This window comes from Frieseomelitta varia, unplaced genomic scaffold, assembly GCF_011392965.1.
Source record: "Frieseomelitta varia isolate USP_RPSP 00005682 unplaced genomic scaffold, Fvar_1.2 scaffold_759, whole genome shotgun sequence".
Classification (NCBI taxonomy): Eukaryota; Metazoa; Arthropoda; class Insecta; order Hymenoptera; family Apidae; genus Frieseomelitta; species Frieseomelitta varia.
In genome coordinates this window covers 444,002-467,252 of record NW_025110544.1, presented here as the reverse complement: position 1 = coordinate 467,252, position 23,251 = coordinate 444,002, and the positions used below count along the sequence as shown (strand labels likewise).

The window sequence follows — 23,251 nt, the reverse complement described above, 5'->3', positions numbered from 1 at the left end:
TATATATATATATATATATATATATATATATATATATATATATATATATATATATATATATATATATATATATTTAATTATATTAAATAGTTATTTTTGATAGTTAAAATTTAATATAAATAATATATTCAATTGTATTAATTATATTAATTTTTATATAATGTTTAATAATATTAAAATAGGTTGGATTATGTTAACTCTCTCGGGAGTATTCTTGTCGAAATTGGAGAAATATTGAAATTATTTCTATTATTGAGTATTAAATGTGTCAAAATTATTAATATCGTTAAATACTAGAAATATTAAAATTATGAAAATTATTGAATTATTAAATCATAATATGTATATCATTAAATAATTTAATATTATAATTATTAAATTATTAAAAATTAAAATTATTAGAAATATTGAAATTATTAAATACAGTGAATCCGTAATTTTTTTATTTATTTCTGGCGGTCAACATTCGAAACAATTTCAAAACACGTTCATTTGAACTCAAATTTAATTTGAAATTAATAAAATTAAAATTAGTTTCTATTCTTACATTTTGATGTTTTATAAAAAAAAGAAAATAAGTGGGAAGAAACCTTTGGCCCACCCTGTATTAAAAATATTCAAATTACAAACTCCTTTCAAAAGTCGAAATTTCAGAGATCGATTAGTACACATTTTATCAAAATGACGACTATTTAATAACTAGTGACTTGAACAGTCGTACAAATTTGACCGAGATCGCCTCGTTGCAGGACACGGCAGGCCAGGAGAGATACAGGACGATAACGACGGCCTACTACAGAGGCGCGATGGGCTTCATCCTGATGTACGATATCACGAACGAGGAGTCGTTCAATTCGGTGCAGGACTGGGTCACGCAGATCAAAACCTACTCGTGCGACAACGCCCAGGTGATCCTGGTCGGCAACAAGTGCGACATGGAGGACGAGAGGGTGATCACTACTGAGAGGGGCAAGCAACTAGCGGACCAGTTGGGCGTCCAGTTCTTCGAGACATCGGCCAAGGAGAACATTAATATCAAGGTAAATCCAGAACCTAACGGGTTCGCAACAGGTAGGTCTCGAACAGTCGTTTGAAATTTTCTCTTGATGGCAAAATTCCCACTGACAACGTCAGTCTGATTGAATTCGAGCTGAATTGGTCTCGAATTGCAAGTCGGTCACTTTTGGTTATTTGTAGATACTGCGAAGCTCGAGAAATGCGTCGCAGTTTGGAAACATAGATACAGATCTCGTGACTAGATCGCGGTGCAACGCTCAGATCAACAATTGGAACTGACTAAAATACAGTTAAAGTGAAAAAATTAGAGAACGTTCGAGAGTCTAACATTGCAATCAGACCAAAACCAATTTCGTTGCGGAAATTACACGTAGAACAAATAGATTCTGCCTATAGTGCAATCGCTTCCATGTTCATTTTTCTTCCACTGTTTGTCCGGCCCATTATCCCCAATCGATACTCAACGATCGCACGGCCGGCAGCGTTATCGCGTCACGTTTTCCACACTCATTTATCGGGTCGAGCTTATTGCCATTGACGTCCATTCGATCGATTTTTGCTCACTGTTGTCCATGTGACGTAGACTATGATCCAGTTGGTCTTTTTTTTAAAATAACAACGTAGAAATTACTTACAGCGAATCTGCTATTTTTTGCTTGTTGCTAAAAGCACTCTCAGAGTTTTAATATAGACTGTAGATGTCGGAAATGACGAACAGATTAAATATCTAGTTCACAGGACTCCAGAAGAGTGACTCAATGTTCACTTAACTTCTAAACTCTCTAACTGTGTCTACGTATGACACTCTGTCTATAGGGTTTTGTTAGTTCATAGTACAGTACAGAGTGCAGAAGCCAAATAGCTACAGAGTGAATCACTCTTTTAGGATTCTGTGAGCCAAACTAGCACAACCGAGGTTCACAGGTGTTTCATTCGCTGTCAGTTTGTCACTACTAACTTGTCCAATATACCTCAGGCCTAGATTAAGTCTACATCGAGCTACGATCCTCTTTCTCCAAAAACAACATGAGCAAAATTGATATTGGCCATTGCTGAAAGTTGGATCTAGCCCTTTAAAATTAAAATAACTTCAAGATCCTGTGAGACAAGTTGAATCCTCATTTCGAGAAAAGACTAAAGTCAACTCCCACTGCTAAATCATATATGCTCCATCATATACTCTTTTTTTATTACCCTAACTTTTTCAAAATCTTCGGATACAACAGACAACTGAACCTAAATTTCACATCCAATTCACAGACGGTATTCGAGCAACTGGTAGATATAATATGCGACAAGATGAGCGAATCCCTGGACAACGATCCGACCTTGATCGCGGGTGGTATGGGCCAGGCGAAGGGTCAACGACTCACCGATCAGCCGACCAATCCAACGGACGACAACTGTAATTGCTAAGAACATGGATGGCCCGTTGCTCTGCAATTGCTCTGCAAAGCATGATAAGAAAAAAAAAAAAAAAAAGAAAGGATAACGATGAATAAGAAGAAAACAGTGAAGAACATGAAGATGACGACGAGGAAGGGAAAGGATGAAATATTAGAAGAAAGAACGCGTGTATGTCTGTACATGTATGCGTGAACGTTTGTGCACGTGGTCCTGTGTGCATGTGGTGAGTGTGGTTAGCCGTGACTGTGTGAGGGGAATAAGAGCAAGCGAGAGAGAGAGAAAGAGAGGAGGAGGAAGGTCGAGTGATAAAACGTTGGCTCTAGTTCACTTTGTTCGTCGTTCCTTTGACCTTTGTTTCCCGGCCGTTCTTCGTTCTGCTCTCTTTCTTTCCTCCTTTCTCGATCGATATATTTATATATGTGCACATAAATAATGTATATGCGCAGGACGGACCGCGCTACTCCATTTAACGAACAAAAAGAAGAAAAAAAAAAAAAGAAAAAAGAAAAAAAAATTGCTTCTCCGTGTTGTTTAAGACGATCTTTGAGAATTCGAGCGTGAAAACACTGACGAGTCTCGAGTTGGACAAGCATCGACTCGACATCCTCAATCCTACCCGTTTGTCGCTGACAATTTTTCGAAGTTTGTTTCGATTCCTCCCCTCTATCGCCATTTCGCCCAATTTCGAATTTTCTAATTGGAAAACTAATCTCAGCTATCTTCTAACGTCCATGCCCAATTTGGGGAATCAAATTTCTTGAACGTCGCTGTACTTAAATTCTCAACATATCCTCTCTCATTAGACTCGTTTGACAATTGACTTTTAACTTTCTCGCGACATCTCTGACAAATTTCAATAGAATTTTGTACACTTTAGATACATTTAACATACACTCTATGATATTTTAAAGTACCTAATTTACAAATTTCGTAGTGTCGATTACAAAAAGTAACACGGAACAGAAAAAGACTCGATCCCTACTGAGAGTGAGTTAAGAGCAGTCACTGGCTGCTACCAAAGGGCTATCCTATCCTCCCGTCAACGTTAGTAAACCATTCCCTCACAGCCAAAAGAAAAGCTCCGCCACTCTGTCTCGTCTTTTTTTTTTTTTTTGATATTCAGTCAGAAGCTTGAAGATCGATTCACCGACGACTGCAAGAGCAATTAATCACGCGATTCGCCCTGTATACATATATAAATATGTATGACGGTTGTAGCCTGATTACGCGGAGGTGCCAACGAGCCGATTGCGAGCTGGCGTTGCGATAATTATGCTTGGGTTCGACGGTGAAACTGGTGGGAATGGTCAGGGATCGTTTATGGCTCGTTGAACAAAAACAACGTTGCCACGATGTAACAAATACCTGGCCGCTGTGACGAGGAAAATTTATAATTCACCACGACACTTTTTCACGTGACAAATTCGAATCTGGTGGGCCAGTTCGATGGCCCAAGATGGGAACGCTGTTCACTTCCAACTTTCTAATCGGTGCGCAAACATACGGAAACATCGGCTTCTCAAACGTTTGAACGTTCGGTCAGGGAATTCTGCTCGATTCATCGACGTGAGTAGGACAATAACGAAAGAGTTGAAGTGAAATCGAAAAGAAACGAGAATTTATCTCAAGGGCTCGGTTTCACTGCGAGTGATTCGAACGGACAGTCCGTGCCCCTTCGAGCCGTGTCTCAAGAATCGACTGATCTCGGCCGCCATTTTTTTTTTTTTTTTTTGGTCGATCTCTCCTTTCCCTGGATCAGTTCGTTCCTTCAAAGATCACCACAATTCGTCTCGAGGGAGCACGAATCGTTAGACAAACAGATGGTCGTTTGGCGATTTCAAGCGCGCTCGGATCGACAAAAAACGTCTTAAGCCCCTTTCATACCTGGAAAATTGTGAGATATTGAAAATTAAGATCACGATGTGTTTGTGAAGCGTGTGTCGACTTGAGTGTCGTCGCATTTATGACACGACGAGTGTGATTTTATTGGTTTTCGGATGAAGTTACTTTTTCAAGTGTGAATTGGGCTTAACGCATTCGCTGCTATCGATGCATATCGGTGCTTCAATTGTCGTGTATGTGTTCTAAACGATGGTGCTCGTGGAATTATTTCAGTTTGACACAAATTTCAGACAGGTGAAACAACAAGCAGAGAGTGTTTAAATAAAAATTATTATTTAAAACAAAGTTTCTTTTTTATGAGAAAAGAGAAAGGAAGGAACACGCAGCAATAAATGAAGAAATAATTTCTAAAGAAATTTAAATACTTTCACGCTTGACGTTGCAACGTTTGTACATTGAAATGTTATTAATCGAATACAGGGTGTCCAGAAGGATGCTGATTTTAATTCTCAAAAATTTTCAAGCCGACGTCAGTCTTGTTTAATTAACCTAATTGCATTTCTTTCTTCGTTAAACTCAATTTTCCATCGGAAATTATTTTTTGTTAATTAACACGGTCGCATATATTGCATTCCTTTATTACATTCAATTTTTCAGCTGAAATTTTCCTTTTTAATTAAATTCCTCGCTTGTTAAACTGAATATCCGGAAATTTCATTTGGAAGCTTTTAATCCGTTTTTAATGAAATGTCCGATCGTGCAAGGATGAACAAATAGCAGCGAATGCGTCTATGCTCGAAATCGTCGATCGAAAGGAATTTGCAACTCTGTCGAAGAAAAAGTTGCAAAAAAAAAAAAACGAGAAACAGAAATCGAAATATATCTGTACGTGTTGTATTGTCAATGGCGTTTCCTTTCTTCTTACTGGAGGAACTCGATATTTTCTGGAGGATGTTCTACCTCGACCCAACTATCTCGACGACGTCGATCTGATGCACAACTTTCGAATCTTTTGATCCTCGAAGGCTCGTTCAAAGCTCGGGCACCTGAGACGATGTTAATAGAATTGTTGCGACGGCTGAAGTACGGTGACGTGGACGCTCGACGCACGAGCCGTGAATATTTTTCTCTCTCTCATTTAAACAAAACTTTCTTTCCCTTTCTTCGAGAAAAAATTTTTAGAAGCCTCGCTATCGTTTTTCTCGAAGCTACGAACTCTCCACTCGCGGGCGGAAAATTTTCGTAGCGAGTGACAGGAAAACTCGAGAATTTCTCACGTTGAGAAAACTCAAACGTTGAAAGATAGTGAAAAGTTGTTGAGAAATGATAGAATTAGAATATCGTGTAAGAACTGAAAAAAAAAAAAACAAAGTAATAACAATTTGGACAATTGTTTGAGAGATCCTTCGGAGAAAATTATTGAATAAAATTTATTTATCAACGATACTGAACGCTGTCGTTGACGTTTCAAAGGATAATTGGAAATTTATTAACCCTTAATTCTGAGAAAATTGCAAACTATCCCGGCAATTCAAAAATAATGATACTAACTAAGGACAATTGCCCAACGACACGAGTTTGTTTCAATAAAACAAGAGGAGAATGTGAAAATCGGATTATTGTTTCTTAAGATCGCATGCGGATCGATCGCGGAGGACAGGTTCCATTAGGCGAAACGGTGTCGGCCATTTTGGTTGCGACGTCCGTGCGCGTCGATGCCCCCATTTCTCGAAACAATTGTCGAAAAATATTCGTCGTGTGACAAAAGCACACACGCCATTCTAAAGCAGACATTATTCCTCTTTTCTTTTCTTTCTCTTTCTTTTTTCGCAAACACGATGTTCGTTCGAAACGTGAGACAGTTCAGATTGAAGGGATTAAGAACGATCCGATTTACTCGCAGGAACAACCATCCGCGCACATGCCACGTCGTATTTATATCACTTGAACAAATATCGGTACGCTCGAGTAAACGTATTCGAAAAATTAATTAATAACCGGGGAGTTCGTTGATTTTCTTCGTTGAGCGAAGATTGGCATCAAATGAAAGAACAAAATCATTGGCACAGACCAGATTTTCAATTGTGAAATTCTGTGCAAGTGTTTGGACAATTACCAGCCAACTCGTTCTCGACATTCCCTGCTTAGCATTTCGATTTGATAACGAGATTAGTAGAGAGTAAAAGCACCGACGAGCATCCGGTTGGTATTAAATGGTGGTAAGTGTCCAGATACTTGTGGCAGGAAGTTTGAATCGGTGAAAGACGTAGATTTTTCAATCCGTGGTCGATTAGAAAATCGATTGAAATAAGATTGAACAAGGAGAGATTCGCAGTTGAGCGACAAAAAATTAGAAAAGAAGTGAAAAGACACAGTGACCTGTTCTTGAACATAAACGAAGAACCAACAAAATTTCACCTAGAGCAAAAATTACAAACTTCGAGAATTAGAAATTCTATTAAAAAGAAAAAGAAGAAAAAAAAATTGGCCTATTTTTCTGCGAGAAAAGATTTTCTATCTCCTAAATATATTATAAAAAGGAAAAAAAAAAAACACCCGCACCCTCTGAAGTTTTGTAAACCGAATAAAAAAAAAATATATATATATATATATATTTTGTACATATTTTGTACAAACTCAGATAGAATTTCACGAAACGAAATTGCCTGTGCCAATAGGAGAAAGAGATCTCTTCGTCGTGTGTGCACGTGTATTGTTTTAGGAATTTTTTAAACGTCGCGTTAAACTGTAACCCCGAACCCGATGGACGAACGAGGAGCAATACGAACAAGCGCATCGACATTTGGCGTCAATTATCGTAAAAAGAAAAAAAAAAAAAAGAAGCTATAAAAGGATAAATCGAAGAGGAAGAGAAAATAAACAAATAAATGAATAAAAATAGCGTCCAATCGATTACTTCAGTCGTTGCTCGGCGTTATAAACCTACTAGGCAAGCTGCCCTCTGTACATAAAGAAATATATATATATATAAAAAAAAAACCTATTATATATATTATATATATAAATATATATATAAATATATTATTGAATCTGTAATGAAGTGTACTGTAAGCGTTACATGTTCGTGTCAACTCGAGATACGATTCGAGAAAATGCAGCCTGCGCCATCGTGTAATCGTGGGGATCGAAAGGAGAGACAAAGAAACGAAAAAGAAAAAAAAAAGGGATAAAATGAAAACAAAAAAAAAAAAAAGAGAAAAAATATCGAGAAAAAGGCGGAAAGATGGGGGGTGAAAAAAAAAAAAAAAGAAGAAAGGAGGTAATCCATCGATCGAAGAGATTGTACGATTGTATCGATCAAGTCGGTGAAAAATAAAACTGTGCTGTTAACGTGGAGGCGTGACGATCGACGGAATCATGTGTCTCTCATTCTCTGTCTGTCTCTTTCTATTTCTCTTTCATTTTCTTCTCTTTTCGTGTCCATCTTTCCCAACTTCTGTGACAAGAATTTTGCACGATTGTTTCTTTCCGTTTTTTTTTTTTTTTTATTACTCCCCCGCAGAAATCGTTCGTGCAACGAACGCGATAATGTAACGTGACACAACGTAACACAATGCAACGCAACGTCACACGCCAAAACGAATCGCAGATAACAAAAGAGACGCGTTGATTTTTTTTTTTTTTTTTTCAAGGACAACACATCAGATTGTTACGTAAAACACGAGATCCCACGAGTGTTGTACTTAGTCTGTTCATACGATGCTGTATAATGAACGACAGTTACATTCTGTCCAGGGAGGAGCAAGATTATATCTCGCCAAAGAATAAAATTTAGAACCCAAGTTACTTTTCTCTTCGACCGATTCGTATCTTTGAATGTTTCAAACGTGATCGACCAATGCATCTGCACGCAGTGCCATCTGGTGACGATACTAACGACGGAAACGGGATCTCAATGTCGTATTTAGTCCATTCTTAGTTGATGAAAGAATTACATTCTGCCTTGAGAGGAGCCAAAATTTATCTAGTCAAAGAACAATTGGTTATCTCTTTCACAAAGAAATTCGAACGTATTTTTGAATTTTTCAAACGCGATCGATCGATGCACCTGCACGCAGTGCCATCTGGTGATGATACTAACAACAACAACAACCACAAGACGTGACGATACTAACGATACAAAGAATAAGAAAGTTTCAAATGGTTCTTAATCGCCGCGAGTATTATTTTATTTACTTGATTTTCAAAAATAAAAAAAACGAACCTCTATTCTTGAAAAATTCAATATATCGTGCGCTGAATCTATGTGTACTCCAGTGTTGTTAGATTATCGCTGCGACAATTATTTTGGCACGATTAAATCGCCAGGCTGAAGTCATTAAAATTGAATTTCAAAGACGTGAGCAATTACCATCTAGATGAAGATCGGCAACACCGGCGAACAACGATCGATATCCTGACTCTCGAGGCTGGGAACTCGTTAAGTTCCATGGCTCGATAATTCTTAATTGTCCCGTAATGAAGGATTCGCATATCCACGACGGGGAGACCCGACATTTGCCAACATTTTCAACCGTGAGTACTAAGATCTTCACAGAGAATAACAAACACAACAATAAAGCAGAATAATAACTAACACAGAAAATGATAAACTGAACTTCAGAAATTAACAAACTCTCGAATTTTAACGTTCAAGCAGAGAATTCATGATCTAAAAATCTAATTTCTTTGTGCAGACACAACAAAATCAAGTTTTCAATTGAAAGTATTAAGATCTTCGCAGAAAATAAATGACAATAATAAACAATAAAAGGAATAATAAATAACATAGAAAATGATGAATCGAACTTCAGAAACTAACAAACTCTCGAGTTTCAAGGAGAGAACTCATGGTAAGAATCTAATTTCTTTTGTGCGGGATATAAAATCAAGTTCCTTTCCTTTCTTGGGCTCAAACAAAATTCGCGTTATTAATTTCTACGCGGTTAATTTATAAAATATTGATTCAGCCCTCGGTGGTATAAGCTCCTTTGGGGCTTTACACATAATTCGTTCGAAATTTCCCTCAGCGAAGTTAGGAGTCACGATTTTCTCCTAACTTCCGCGCGTTACCGAACTTTTAATTGCCCCCACAAATTTTTTCCGCATCTCGCGACCGATTGATCCGCCGGAGCGATTAGTACAACTTTGATGAAATCTCACGAACTTACCCCAAGGAATTTTCACGCTTTCAATTATTTTCGCAAACGTTCTAACTCGTAAATCTCGCATAAATGTAGAATTTTGATATTTAACAAAGCGTCTCATTTTTGCAGACAAGGTAATCTCCTGTTCGTTATTTGATCCCAATTCGGTCAAATGTACTTGAACACCTGAAATAAATTTAAATCATGCGTCCAGTGGAAAATTTAACATAAATGTTGTATGGTTTTACGGAAGGCAAAAATATAGTGCAACAAGTTGCCATACATGAATGTTTCATGAACGTTAATGATAAAATTATCGTAAAATATCTTCTTAACCATTAGATTTAGGACAAACGACACACCAAATTTATGCGCCATATTTTGCCTTCCTTACAACCATACAACTTTCCTATTAAACAATTTTTCAATCGGACGCATAATTTGAAAGTTATTTCAGACGTCCAAGTTACGTGAATCACCCTGTATATTTGATTCTCTCTAAAATTGAGCCTCAAATAAAAAAAAAGAGTTAGAGTAATCCCTCAGTCCACGGTGTTATGTTTTTCGTATAAAATATTTCAAAATTACGCCTTAATTATTAAAAAAAAAAAAAAAAAGAAAACAGATGAAATTTTCTACTTTTAGAAAAAAATCGTTCTTACGTGAGAATTATGAATCTTTTCGCGAGCCGATGTAGGATCGAAGCATCGAACGAGAAGCCACGTAGCAAAATCACGAGTCACGATGCAGGAACATAGCGACAGTGGTTCCAGCAGGAAACTGGGTTAGGCGAACTATTAAAAGACGACCGGCACTTGCGCGCCCCGTTTAATATTTTTATTTAAGCACCCCGGCCGCTTGATTATTTCCTCTTCGAAACGGTTTCGCCACTTTGGTGTTCGTTTGCCTCCGAGGCTTTTACAGAGCGCTGACTGTTTTATAGAGGGCTCTTCTTTATCATCGAGGGCCCTGGCTAATATGATGTAATAGCTACGATATTCAATTTTCTTCCATCGTTAATTGACATTAGTCGCTGCGCTCCGAAAGGCGTATGTACGTACATACACAGGGTGTCAATAAAATTGATAGGTAGTATAGTTGAAAGTGGACTGGTCTTGAATTTATTTCCCTGTGTTTCCATTTGAATTTATTTTTGTCAAAGAAACTTTAAAAATGGAAACAGAGTATTTGGATGAAATTTAATTATTTATAAAATAGATAAATTATTAATAGTTTTTACAAAAAGTGCACAACTTTCCTAAAAGGAACATTTAGTTAAGATCATGTCAGAGATATCATAATAAATGACAGTGTCTCGAATGTGCGATGAGTTTTCACAGCTATTGATACAGCTTCTCAGTCTACTCCGAAAACCCAAACACCTCGTGAATACCATGTTCCACTTTGTTGCAATAGTTCTGCTAATAAATCGCTAAACAGAAGCAAACCTGCTTAAAACCAGAGAACCAATTCGCTCTCTATCCAGAGAGAATGCTCTCAACATACTTCTACCACACCCACTGAAAACCGAGTCTTTCCTTCTCTCCGATATCCCGAAAAAGCTGAACAATGCACACGCGCGTGCAGCACACGTGGAGATCAAAGCTACAATGCATATTCTGCAGAAATGTTGCGTCAATCTGTCGGGTTTGCGGGGAATTCCAAAGCGTAAATCAACGAGAAACGCGAAACTCGATATTCCTAAAGCGCTACATCTACTAATAGAAAGGTTGCATCGTTAAATTCCGATTGCACTCGCGTTATCACCCGACGTCGGTTCAAAGGTAACTCTCTGTCTCTGTCTCTCTCTCTCTCTCTTTTTCTCTGTCTCTCTCTGTCTCTCTCTCACTGTTAGCTTTCGATTCCGGTTACGTTGCAATCTCGCGGAACGGTTCATGCATTATTCGAAGCAGCGGATCGTCACACACGTGTCTGTCGGAGGTTCTATCGATCCCGCGGCACGTTCCTCGCCTGAAAAATAATTGCCAGGCGGAAAAGAAGGTTAAGAGAGACAAGAACGTCTCTCTCTCTCTCTCTCTCTCTCTCTTTCGTACGTGCACGTGCGACAATCATTGAAAAAAAAAGGAGGAAATTTCACGAAAATTCACCGACCATCAAGCTGATGAATATTAACGCATTATCGATTCGCTTTTGTGATGAACAATGGGGGTCATTTTCGGCAAATCGAGGGAAATCGAGATCGTTACCTTTGAATTGTGTATTAATTCCGATCTAGATGACAGAGTGGCTACTGACAGAGAGATCTTCACGTTTTTCACATTATTATTTGTGAAAAAAATTGATTTCACTCAAGTGACAAGTTCACTCGATTTCAGATCACTAACAATAAGAGCTAGTAGTAATTCCGCCCAATTGCAAATAGCGTTTGTTCAGACAAAATAGTCAGAGAATAATTTGTCAAATAACCTCGAGATACATATTTTATTTGACAGCTATTGTTGAGATCGTAGAAAACTGTTTCAAAAACTTCCAGGCGACTGGATCTGGCTGCTACCATGGATAGCGGGATGATTTTGTCAAACACTTTCGGATCATCTTGTATTCTGAACAACGTCGCGAGAACGAACAAAGGCGAAGAGAATAGCTCTTCGAAGGAAGGTAAAGAAGGGGGCAGGAGGCTGTTCGCGTCGTTGGCGTGCAATTTTCTTCTGCACTCTCGAATGCACGGCTGGAATACGGCTAGGCTCTCGTGTAGACCCCACTCGACCTCTCGAGGAGTGCCACGAGGTTCTACCGGACCCGAGGTTTCCAGCGTCGTTCCAGACGCTATACGATACCCTTTCAGCGTCCGTTTCTTTCTACCCATTCATCGTCCAGGTGCGCACAACTCACCCTGTCTTGCAATAAAACGTCAAAAGGAAACTTTCAAGTTCCCTGCGAGTCGCCTCTTCGCAGATACCCAGCGATATGCAAGTCAAACTGGAAATTCAAATACAAATTGGGGGATACGTGAGAATTTGTAAGTTACAGAAATTTCACAGTACTCTGCAGGTTCTTGGATTTTACAGAGTGCACGATTCCGGAAGAGGACTAATTGCAGGTTGGTTTCGTTCTTTCCCACGAACCAAAATATAAGAACAGTCAAATACACAAATTGGCAAATGTAGACGTTTATGAACATAAGGATTTTGGGCGATAAATGCTGTTATTTGGTAAAAAAAAAAAGTATCTCATCTTTCCACATTGGACCAAGTCGGGACAAAGAAACTGGCAAATATGAGGATTTATTGCTGTAGGAACTCTGAACCCAAACTTTAGTACTATTACGTGTTCTGCACTTAAAAAGAAGAACTTTATCAAAATCAATTCTTCCATCTTACGACGCTTCTTCGTCGAGAATTCATATTCGAAATCAACAACGCCATACGTCAAGAATCTGAAATTCATAGACAGAAAAGTACGTACAGATATTCAATCTCAGGGTCCTCAAACGTTAAACAAACAAAAAAATACGTAAATCGTAATATTTATATAATGTTCGGACGAACATTTGTAAGATAAGAGAATGGTGTGGATATGTCCGCTTTCCCCCACCACGCGCGCTCTCCCCACTCCTCGGCCGCGTGTTTCCCTACGTTAGCGCGTGCCGACGACACGAGAGCAGTGAGTCAGTGGTGCGCGGGCCTTCGTGGCGCGAGGACGTGCACCATGTTTGATGTTGACGCTCGGTGAACGTGCGTGAACAAACCTCGTGCGAGTGCGTGCAATCACAGAGAAACTAACTCAATCTTGACTGTTTGTTCCTCGGACCGTTATCAGACTTTTTCTGTGCGTTGTGTCGGATGAATTTTTGAACTTTGAATTTTTTGCCTCGGTTTGGAGCGCGTTGGAAGCAGTTGGAGCAAGATTGGCAACGTTTCTTCGTCGCTGGCGACAGGTGAGAGCTTTTTAATTGCGATCTAGGGGGACTTTCTGGGCGAGGAAGTTAAAATTAGTCATAGCTTGGGACATTTGCACGAGAATTGGCGTCTCGGGTGATTTATCAACGTTGGATGCGCGATACTAACTTCGGGAATTTTCATTCTCCATAGACGTTGCTTGAATCATGTCTAATAAATTAAGAATCCCTTTTTATTTAAATTAACAACGATTCAAATAACGACCTGAGACTTTTCCATGTACTCTTCACAGTTCCACACGGGAAACTTAATTAAGTTGCAGGTTCCTGAATCGATAAAATTATTATTCGAGTTGAAAGCATCTCGTCAATGAAATATGAAGCGAAGAAGCGTGACATTCTACGGTATTAACGTAGTTAAAAGTGAAAGAATAATTTTAAACGTTATAACTGGACTGTGCATTTTTATATATATTTGTGGGAACTTTGAGAGTGCGAAAATATATAAAATATCCAAAGAAAGAAAGAAAGAGAAATAAATTCAATTTGGATGGTAAATATTTCCTGATAGAATTATTAATTTGATAAAATTTGGCAAAATCGTTTTAACCTGGCAACTGAGAGTACTACGAATTAAGCTTGGCTTTCCAAACTTCTTTTAATCTCTTGTCGGATTTATAAATCCATTAATCCTTACTACGACTGCCTTAAGACCACCGCGATATCTCCCTTAAGACACTGTTAATCCTTCAAGAGCGTCAGACAACTTTAAGAATATCTCAAAACTAGCTTAAAGTTTTAAACAATTGTCCGTCTATGATTTTGCTAATAATTAATAAGACTACGAATATTTATTGCATTTTTGAGAAACTCAAAGCTTCAATAATTTATAGAATCACTTTAATAATTCACACTTGAATGTATCAAATTATTTAATAAAATTAATTTCAATAATCTAAGTAGTCTAATTCTGGCGTCTCGTATATTTTTGGATAGTAAATGTTTTCCATGGATCTTTACATCCTTAAAATTCCTCCCTAAAAAAAAAAACGTATAAAAATTCACAGTCAGTCCCAAATCATTCGTCAAATATTCCCAAAAAGCAAATAAAATAAAGTGTTTCTCGACAGTCGAGTCAATCGTTCGTTCCCACGGGAGAAGTCCGATTTTTAACCAACCAGGATCATTTCACGATTCGTTTGAAATTTCAACAAGTTGGATATAAACGAAGGCGCAGATTCCTCTGCTTGTTGTTTCGGCCATCGTGTGAAATCTCAGCCCAGCCAGTTTGACACTGACAAATACAATCAGACAATTGGAGATCCTCCAACGACTACCTGATTGCAATCAATTGTTCCTCTATGAGTGCACGCCGATCAGATCTGCGACCCGAGAAACGTAAATCCAAGGAAACTTAGTTGGCCATTGAAAAGTGACCTTCTCGCGTCTGAGGCTTTCGAAACTGTTTTGTTGTTATTCAATTTCATCTGTACACCACTGCTCTCTACCTCTCGTTGCTGTTTTTCAATTAGTTTAGTCACAACAACACCGGCTAAGTTTACTTGTAGGCATTTTCCAAGAAATGTTGAAGAAAGTCCTCCTTTATTCTTAGAATGTTTGTGCACACGTGTACGTTATCAAACGAAGAAGCGTGGGGACTCATTTTATTTTTAATACGAGTAACAGGATTCCTCTGAATTTCAAACTGATCAATCTCGCTACCATGGGCGTTTCATAGAACTCCATCCGCTGTCAAACTAATTAAGAGACACCGGGTGCCTCTTTTCTTCAAACTCATTTGCATTTCAATCTTCCTCCAACCAGCTCGAAACAATTTCACTGCTACGAACGCGGGAACGAAATACAAAATCAAAAACGTTCTTGCTAAAAAGACGCGAGAGCATTTTTTAATTTGATTGGTGTGCAGTTGTCGCTGTTGCTTCAAACGAGGGCAAACTCGTCCGATTAAAATTGCACAAAACGGAAAATTGCACAACATTGCACGACAGATTTCTTTTGAAATTTGAAAATATACATCCTGGAAGAAGAAAGCTCAAACTCAAGTTGGAAAGCTCTTCAGTTTGCCTTTGAAAAACATGCGCGCGCGCGTATACACAGACACACATACACATACATAGAGGAACACACGAGTTTTCCACAAACGTAGCACGAAGATAATTTTATATTGGTACTCCTGATTGCAACCAACGAGGTTTCTTGAAACGAGCCATAGACCTGGACGAAACAGGAGCGCAGGTTCATCTCTTCAGATTAACCTCGAGTAAAAAACCGCTTGCCATTATCCGCTAGAAATAGCAAACCACGTTCCCTCATTCCTTTCTCTCTTTTCTTTTTAATCAAATTCAGCCGGCCCTTTCTCCCCAATGATTCTCATTTTGATAGAGGTTCTCGATGTATTGGCCAGGAAGAAGCAAAACCACGATCAATGCGACACAGTTGTTACGATTTGACACGAAACCATTTCAAACATCTTGAGATGCTGAACACATTTATTCTTCTCGGCTACCTCAAATTCTAAAATAAAAGTTTCTCTGAATTGAAAGAAGAGAATCGCTCGAAGACAATTAAAAATTGACCGAAATATTTTAACCTCGGCGCGTAATTGTCATTTTGGCCGGTAGGGGATTTGCCGTTTCGTTGAATTTCGTTGATAAATTCCGCGAGTCTGCCGGATTAGATCGTGGTCAGAGTTGATCTACATGATAATCGGTGTGTAGAGGGCTTCCCCGGCGTACATTGAAGTCAAGATAAATTAATATTTCGAAGTGGAGCGGTCGGGAAGACTGACAAGTGTGTTCAGACCGCGGACGTGTAGTGTCAGACATCTTGTCTTTCGTTAACTTAGACTTTGTACTTACTGTTAAAGGTAATGAGTATGTTAGAAGATATATAAGATATGTCAGAATACTATCGTTAGTTGTTCGTCTCGATTTTAGTTAGTTATCCTTTTTTTTTTTTTGCAAGTAAATAATATACGAAGAAAAATGAGTGATACAACTGATCAGAAGGTTATTATATTATATAAATGTAGAATATAGTTATTTCGTTCGATCTATCGTTTTTTTATCGTTTTCACCAAACTAAATTATTTCAACTAAGTAATACTTTATACGACAGAAGAATCTTCAAGTATTAATACATTAATGATTATAAAATACAATTATAGAAATAAAATGTGCCCTAACAACTCTGAGCTAACGAGCTCGACTAGTTTTGATAAAAATTTCAACAGAAAGTTGTTTCAAAGTTAGTCCGAGGTTAAATCGGAACAATGGAATATCCTTTTTTCATTTCGGGGAAATTAAAAAAAAAAAAAAAAATTAAACTGAGTAATACGGTGAAAATCAAGATTAAATTCCCACCTAAAAGCAACGTTTGATATTTGCTGTTTTCGTTGGGATTCGTAGAAAATTGTTTTTGGCTGAATGGGATCGATTCGGTGCTAGTTGAAATGAAATACGTTTAATAGGAGCGCAAAATAGGAAAGAACATGCGCGTTGAAAAAGAAAAGACTCCAGGTACAAAAATATACGAAGAGAGAGAGAAAGAGGGAAGCATACAAAAGAGAGAAAACCAACTGCGCCATTTAGGTGTGTATTAAACGACGATAATCGTTTCGTTATTTGCGTGTTTTCCGACAAAATGAAAAGAAAAAAAAAATTCATTCCATATTTATCGTAAAAAGAATTTATAGGTACCCACAAATAATATCGTTTATTGATACTCTACAAAATTTTATTTTATTTCAGAGTTAATACAATTTTAATCTATAATATTATCTATAATAATCTATAATAATTTAACAATAAGCGCGCTAAATGTCAATATATTTAACTGGAATGTAGTTTATGTTATAGCGAGTTAAATTATTGTCACTATTAAATCTGAAGAAAACGACATTACTTACGGATACACCTAATATATAAATGTGGAATGTTCAAATTGTTCTCGTCGCCGTATTTTAAGAACATTGTCCTTTCTCGAGCATTTTCAACAGTAAAAGAATACGTCACTATATCATCGCATGCCAATATACAGTGACGATAGACGATAAAACCATAAAACTGTTAAATCACTCAATATCCAACGCCACCAGCTCAGAAAATCCGTGGAGTTTTCCTTCGGCCAGCGGCTAACCTCTCGAAATCGACCGAGAAATTATGAGAAACTGGAATTCAAGCTTCCCAAGAACGCAGCCAGCCGAGCGTAGTTGTCATTTCGATCATCTCTCAATTAATCCAAGCTATCGGCGGTATTTAGGTTTCGACAATTCCCACCATAAACTTACTCCAGTTTCCCAATTCATCCCATGGGACAACTATCAAAAAATCGTCAGTCTGACGGAAATCAACGTCGAACGCTGTCAATGCCAATTGGCGAACTTGTATATGCAACTTGAAGCAACTGGAAACCAAGAACCAAGTCTCTGATATTGCGATGCAATATTCATCGTATTTTCTAGTTGGACGCTCGATCAAAGTCGATCTCGATTGTCTCGATGGAGACACAATCCTTCGAGGCAGCCTTCTCGAGTCAAATTCCATTTGGGAGCTGCAAGTTTTCCAGCCGCTTCAGCCAGCGACAGTGGCCCTTTGCTCTTAGCTCCTTGCGCTGGCAACTGATTGCGGACCATAACGAGTGACCAAATAATAATTCGTCGCTTTCTTTTCTGAACTGGTCGGCACGACATCACCGGATAGAAATTATTCCGAAGTAATTTAACAAATTTATTATTTGTTTCGCCTTGGTTATACTTAACCCTCGAATACGCGTACTCGGGACACGCTTGTCTGCCACGAAGATCCTCCGCTAATAGATCGAGTAGCTATTTACGGGCACGCTCGTTCCGCGCCTCGCAACGAGGTATATAACGCCTCGCAACGTTCTTCAACAGCTGTCGTCGAATGTTCAGGTGATCGAGTCTTTGGATTAATAATAAATAGGATTCGTTGCGAGATGACAGCGGCATAAAAGCGTTTGACGCAGACGCAGTGGTGATAAACAGGAGCATGACGTTTTCAGCAGTGAAAATAAACTAAGTCTCCAGCCAGAAATGTTTAAAACGTTTGATGAGATAAAAATAGACGAAGGTTAATCTTCTTGTCGTTACCGGGTCTTCTTCTTCTTCGTGTAATTACCGAGAGAAGCCATCGTCCTCAATTTGTCTCCCTCGCGAATCCGAAGATTCGCTCTCCGCTCTCTCTCTCTCTCTCTCTCTCTCTCTCTCTCTCTCTCTCTCTCTCTCTCTGTAAAATCCTCGTTACTCCCTTGCTCTTAACGGCCCATAAACCTCGAGGAGAGAATCGTTACGGCTACGCGGACGAATTGCAGTACCAGCAAGCGACCATTTCAGTCTCGATCGAGGGAAACACAATCGGTAAGAGGAAAGTTCGCGAATCTCTTGACGGGTAGTTTCGTTACGTTGTAAATGGCGTTTGGAGGGAGAGAAACGGGGGAGGGCAGTTGTCGAAGTGTCGGACCCCATTTCCATCGGATCTTATCCAAACTGTCGATCAGTTTCCTCGTGTTTTCCTGCGTTTATCCGACAGTTTCTCGGCTTTCTTCTGTCTAAAGGCCGTGTTTCAGCTCTCTCACCCCCTCCTCTCTGGATCGAAATTTTACCACAGGCAGATGGCAAGGCTCCATGGAGCTTTGCCGTTTCGAGAAAAAAAAAAAGAACGATCGTGGACACGTGTACAGGTTCACAGGATACTCGAGGCGATATTGCGTTTGTATTCTTGGGATTACTGGTCCGATAGTTGGAAAGTTCAGCGATAGCCTCTTGAATGTCCTGGATAGAGAGTTGTCTCGTTTGAACTGGCATTCGATTCTAGTCCATCGATTGGTCAAGATTAATTTTTTTGCACTTTTAGCGAATTGTTGCTCTCTTTTGTTAAAAAATGAGATACGTACTTCAAAACACCTGTTATTCGTCAGTTTGAATTATTAACTTTCGAGTCAGCAGATTTTTAGACTTTTCTGAATTTTTCACAGAACGTACCGGGCGTTCACTAGAAATTGTTAGAACTCATTTTGCGATATTCGTTCTCTTAGCCAACTGATTCAGATCTCACAAACCGTATCGAGGTGTAAATCACTGATTTTGATGAAATTTGGCATAAATGTAGTTTTAAAAACAATAATTGACCCGTATTTCATTTTATCGGCACACATTTTGTCAAATATCTCGGAAATTGTCAGCTTTTTCTCTCCGAGAGATCCAAAAATCCATAACTCGTCTCACAAAAAAAAAAAAAAAAAAAAATGAATTCTACTCGTCAGTGAATTAATTTCCAAATTACTAGATACCTGGCTTACAGAGAGCGCAAAACGCTTTTAAAACTTCGCTTTGCGAAATCACTCGGTCTCAGGTATCGGATCAAACTTCGTCAAACTTGCCAGCCTGAACCAAAAGCGGGGAAAAAGAAGGAATAACGAGGCGCGGTACCGTCCACAAACGTGGAGGCCTTTCATCGTGGAAGTTGGACAGACCTGGTACTTTTCCAACGCGCTACGATCAAGTTATTGGAAACTCTGGACATGTGAACTTTCGCGTTCCGTTTGTCATGCGAGCGCCAGACACGGCGTGTAAAATTACCGCGTTCTTGGAATAAAATTGTGTGCAAAGGGACGGCCAGTATACGTTCAATTATTCATTCGGTGGCGCTCGATTGGACGATCTGCACACGGTGACACATACTCACCCCACGAACTGGGAGAAAAGAAGTTGTACTTGGTCAGTGAAGTAAAGCAAACGTCGGAACTAGTCCATTAACCTTTAGAATACTGACTTTAAAAAAAAAAAAAAAAAAAAAAAAAAAAACAGAATAGTGCTTTTTTAGGACAATTTTATTATATAATCCTATTTCAACATATGACACGTCAGTTCTATCGTTGGTCTAGCGTGTTTTTGTTCGTTTCGGTCGATCTATCTAATTGATTATAATTTTGAAATCACGACGCAGAGAAAAGTCGCATTGTTAGCTTCAAAGCAGTATAAAAATACTAGATATGTTTTGTATAAAACGAATTATTCACAGTGGACTGAAAAGACTAAATTCTCTAACGCCTAGTCTTGCGATAACGTTTCGTAAAGAAGAATTTTATTATTTATAAGTTCAAAGTTACTAGGGCAATTTACGTTTGATGGTTAAGTTGCTAGAAAAGTCGCAAAATGGATTTGGGTAATTTCCGCGGAATTTCGTTGTTACAGGTCTGAAAACGTTTTTTTTTTAATTAAGCCGCAGAACAGTCGGAAAGGAAAAATAAGAAAATTGGTCTTTGAGTTTGACGTGTCTTTAATTAAGGGGCTTTCTATTATTCCCCAGTTGGAATTGGGTGAGAGCACATCGAACGTACATAGGTCCTTGTCGCAACCTATATTCTCGATACTTTGACAATGTAATAAAATTTCCACGTGCTTGGCCACGGTCGATTAATCAAAACATAAAGTCATCGCGTTCGATGAATATTTTATTCGCCTGTAATTGGACAGATTACGCATCATGCACAAGCGTGATTCGAGAATCTGTTTTTTTGCTCTTCAAACATATTGATGTTTCTCAAAATAACGCATCATTGTAAATCGATAGAGACCTCCGTGAAAGATCATGCCTCGTTTTACTTTGTTAACATAGTTTTCGAAGAGAAAGAGAATTGTGAAGAATTTCGCTCCGCAAAAGTCCTGGAACAAAATTGTACCTTCTTCGTAATTTCACAGAGACGTAACAAATGCGTGTACATTTTCCTTGAAATACGCAAAAGCATATCTTCTCCCTTCTATTTCGATATTTTTACATTTATGTATATATTTCAAATACATGTCTGTACATTCAATCAGAATAGAAAACTACCAGAGCCAAGTTCCTTCCGTTCACGATGTATCAAACATAAAAGATACACACAAGCTTCTGCAAACCGGCTTTTTCTATTTGCTTCCGGGTGTTTTTTGATTTATTGCATTTTCGTACGTCCGAGTTCTCCATAAATGCATGAACGTACACTGGTCTATCTGTTTGCGTTTTCGTTTAATTTCTTGTTGGATTGTCTCAGTGCCGGAGACAATACCGTGCGGAAAATCGATGAATTTTAATGGAAACTCGAAACTGGTACCATTGGTAATTCGTGATTAATTCATATTTGCGCGACGGCGAAAGTATTTGTTCCAATGAAACCGACGCGAAGACCAGATGTCCGGTTCGATTTGCAATTTCTCCAACGCGAGGGAGAGAGGAACCGATTTTTATTTAACTTCGCCAGCCAGTGGGATCAGTCCGCGAGATGTATAGCGTTAATAAATCTGGCAACGTGTGCAAACAATGGCAGGCGTGAAAACACGCGTGCAATAACGAAATCCTGTAAATATATCGATAAATTCGAACAAGGCGAATAAGCCGAGAAGATACCAAGTTACGGACGTTGGACACGCCGACATTTTCCATCGTTCACCCTGAATCCGTTCCAAAATTCCCGCCATTTTGCCATTCGATGCTTGCACTGTTTCTTACGAGGGTAAAATTGTTCTGCCTTCCACGTTTCGATTTCGATCGGTGCAAACAGACCAGTCTCGGTTATTGCTATTTTGAGATTGTTGAGGATGTTGCAACTGCTGACTCGTGCGCGTACTTTTTGTGCCATTTTGCGTCTATTTGAATTGCGAATCGTAGAAACGTAGAATGTGGATAATTTACGTCACGGGATAATTTTCGAGTTGGATCGAAGATTGCGATTTTGAGGTTCAGAACGTTGGTAGATTATGTGATTGTAAGATTTGTTTAAACACTTTGTTTCTAGTTGTCAGTTTCAGAAGTTTAGACAGTTTTAGACTTGAAGATTGAGGAGTTCCAATTTTTAAAATAAGTTCTTCTCTAAGATGTGTAAATAACAAATATCATCGAAAATCTACCGAAAACTCATTGAAAAGATTCCAGCGCGATCATCCAATCAAAAACTCATCGTGGACAGCTAAAAATCTCCCGTGAATCCTCGTACCAACAATACTCGAGTACATTATTAATCGATAAACTATTAATCGAACTTTACTAAAAATTGCCGAAAAGTGTTCAACACAAATTGCAGCACTCCGAGTTCAATTGAGTTTCGAGGAGGCAGAAAAGAAGCAGCCGAATGCACTAAAACGAAGTTCCCCGTGGTGGAAAACCAATAACCGACCGATAACTATGCCTGAAATTCCTTGGCACGTTTCAGAAAAGACTTGAAAGCAGTTTTCTCACCAAGTTTCAACCCCTGTCCCACTTTCTGCCGAATCCTCTGGAAAGGGTATTAAGGCAACTCTCGAAGGGAATTTCCCTATGAAGAATTAGCGAAATTCCTTGGAGCAAGGGTAAAGAGAAGAAGAGACCAAGAGACCGTTTCACTTGCAAATTAGGCAGAACTACGCAGCATTGCAAAGGAATGGAGGGGAGGGGGGGAGGGCGTTGAAGTTAGGCCTTCCAGCTGCCTAAAACAAGCGGAAAAGTTGCCAGCGTACAGTAGCTGACTCTAACTGTACCCTCTATAGTTTCGCGAGCGTGAAATTTTCGGGTCTAGGTTGCATTGGAGTCTGAACAACGCTTTGACGCGTCAACGCTCGACGAAGTCAATAAACCGTGAGATTTGTTGGCGAATGGCAAACATCGGGCGCGCTTTTCCTCTATTCTTTTCAATCTCGAATTGCTGTCATTCGTGTTACGGTTTTCTTTTACATTTTTTGAGAAATTTCCTATTGATGGCAAGCCTTGGAAAGTTCCAAGTTTTGGTAGTTTCGAGTTCCGAGTTTAATGTACTTTGGCCGAGCAGAATATTCTTTTTATTCTCGAGAATCTTTCAATTCCTCTTTGTGTCATTTGGGACTGAACAAAATTTTAGGACATTCTCTACAGAGAAAATCGAAACTTTCCTTAGCCGACGATCACTTTGAAGAACCAACGGTCGATGATTCCTTGGAATTGGCAACAAC

General features: G+C 38.7%; 2 protein-coding genes across 4 annotated transcripts in view; both read left to right on the top strand.

The window, feature by feature from the left end:
- Positions 1-703: 703 nt before the first annotated feature.
- LOC122535738 (ras-related protein Rab-3-like) lies at positions 704-6,805 on the top strand (the record flags this gene model as incomplete). The annotated part of the gene is made up of 2 exons (XM_043667521.1): positions 704-1,040; positions 2,278-6,805. Coding segments are annotated over 2 exons (493 nt in total), but the record flags the coding sequence as incomplete, so codon positions are not given.
- A 6,241-nt stretch (positions 6,806-13,046) lies between these two features.
- The window catches only part of LOC122535741, a 73,680-nt gene continuing 63,475 nt past the window's right edge, over positions 13,047-23,251 (top strand). For all 3 annotated transcript variants that reach the window (XM_043667525.1, XM_043667526.1, XM_043667523.1), the window contains exon 1: positions 13,047-13,311. The gene's annotated coding sequence lies outside the window, so the exon portion shown is untranslated. The remainder of the gene's footprint in view (positions 13,312-23,251) is intronic.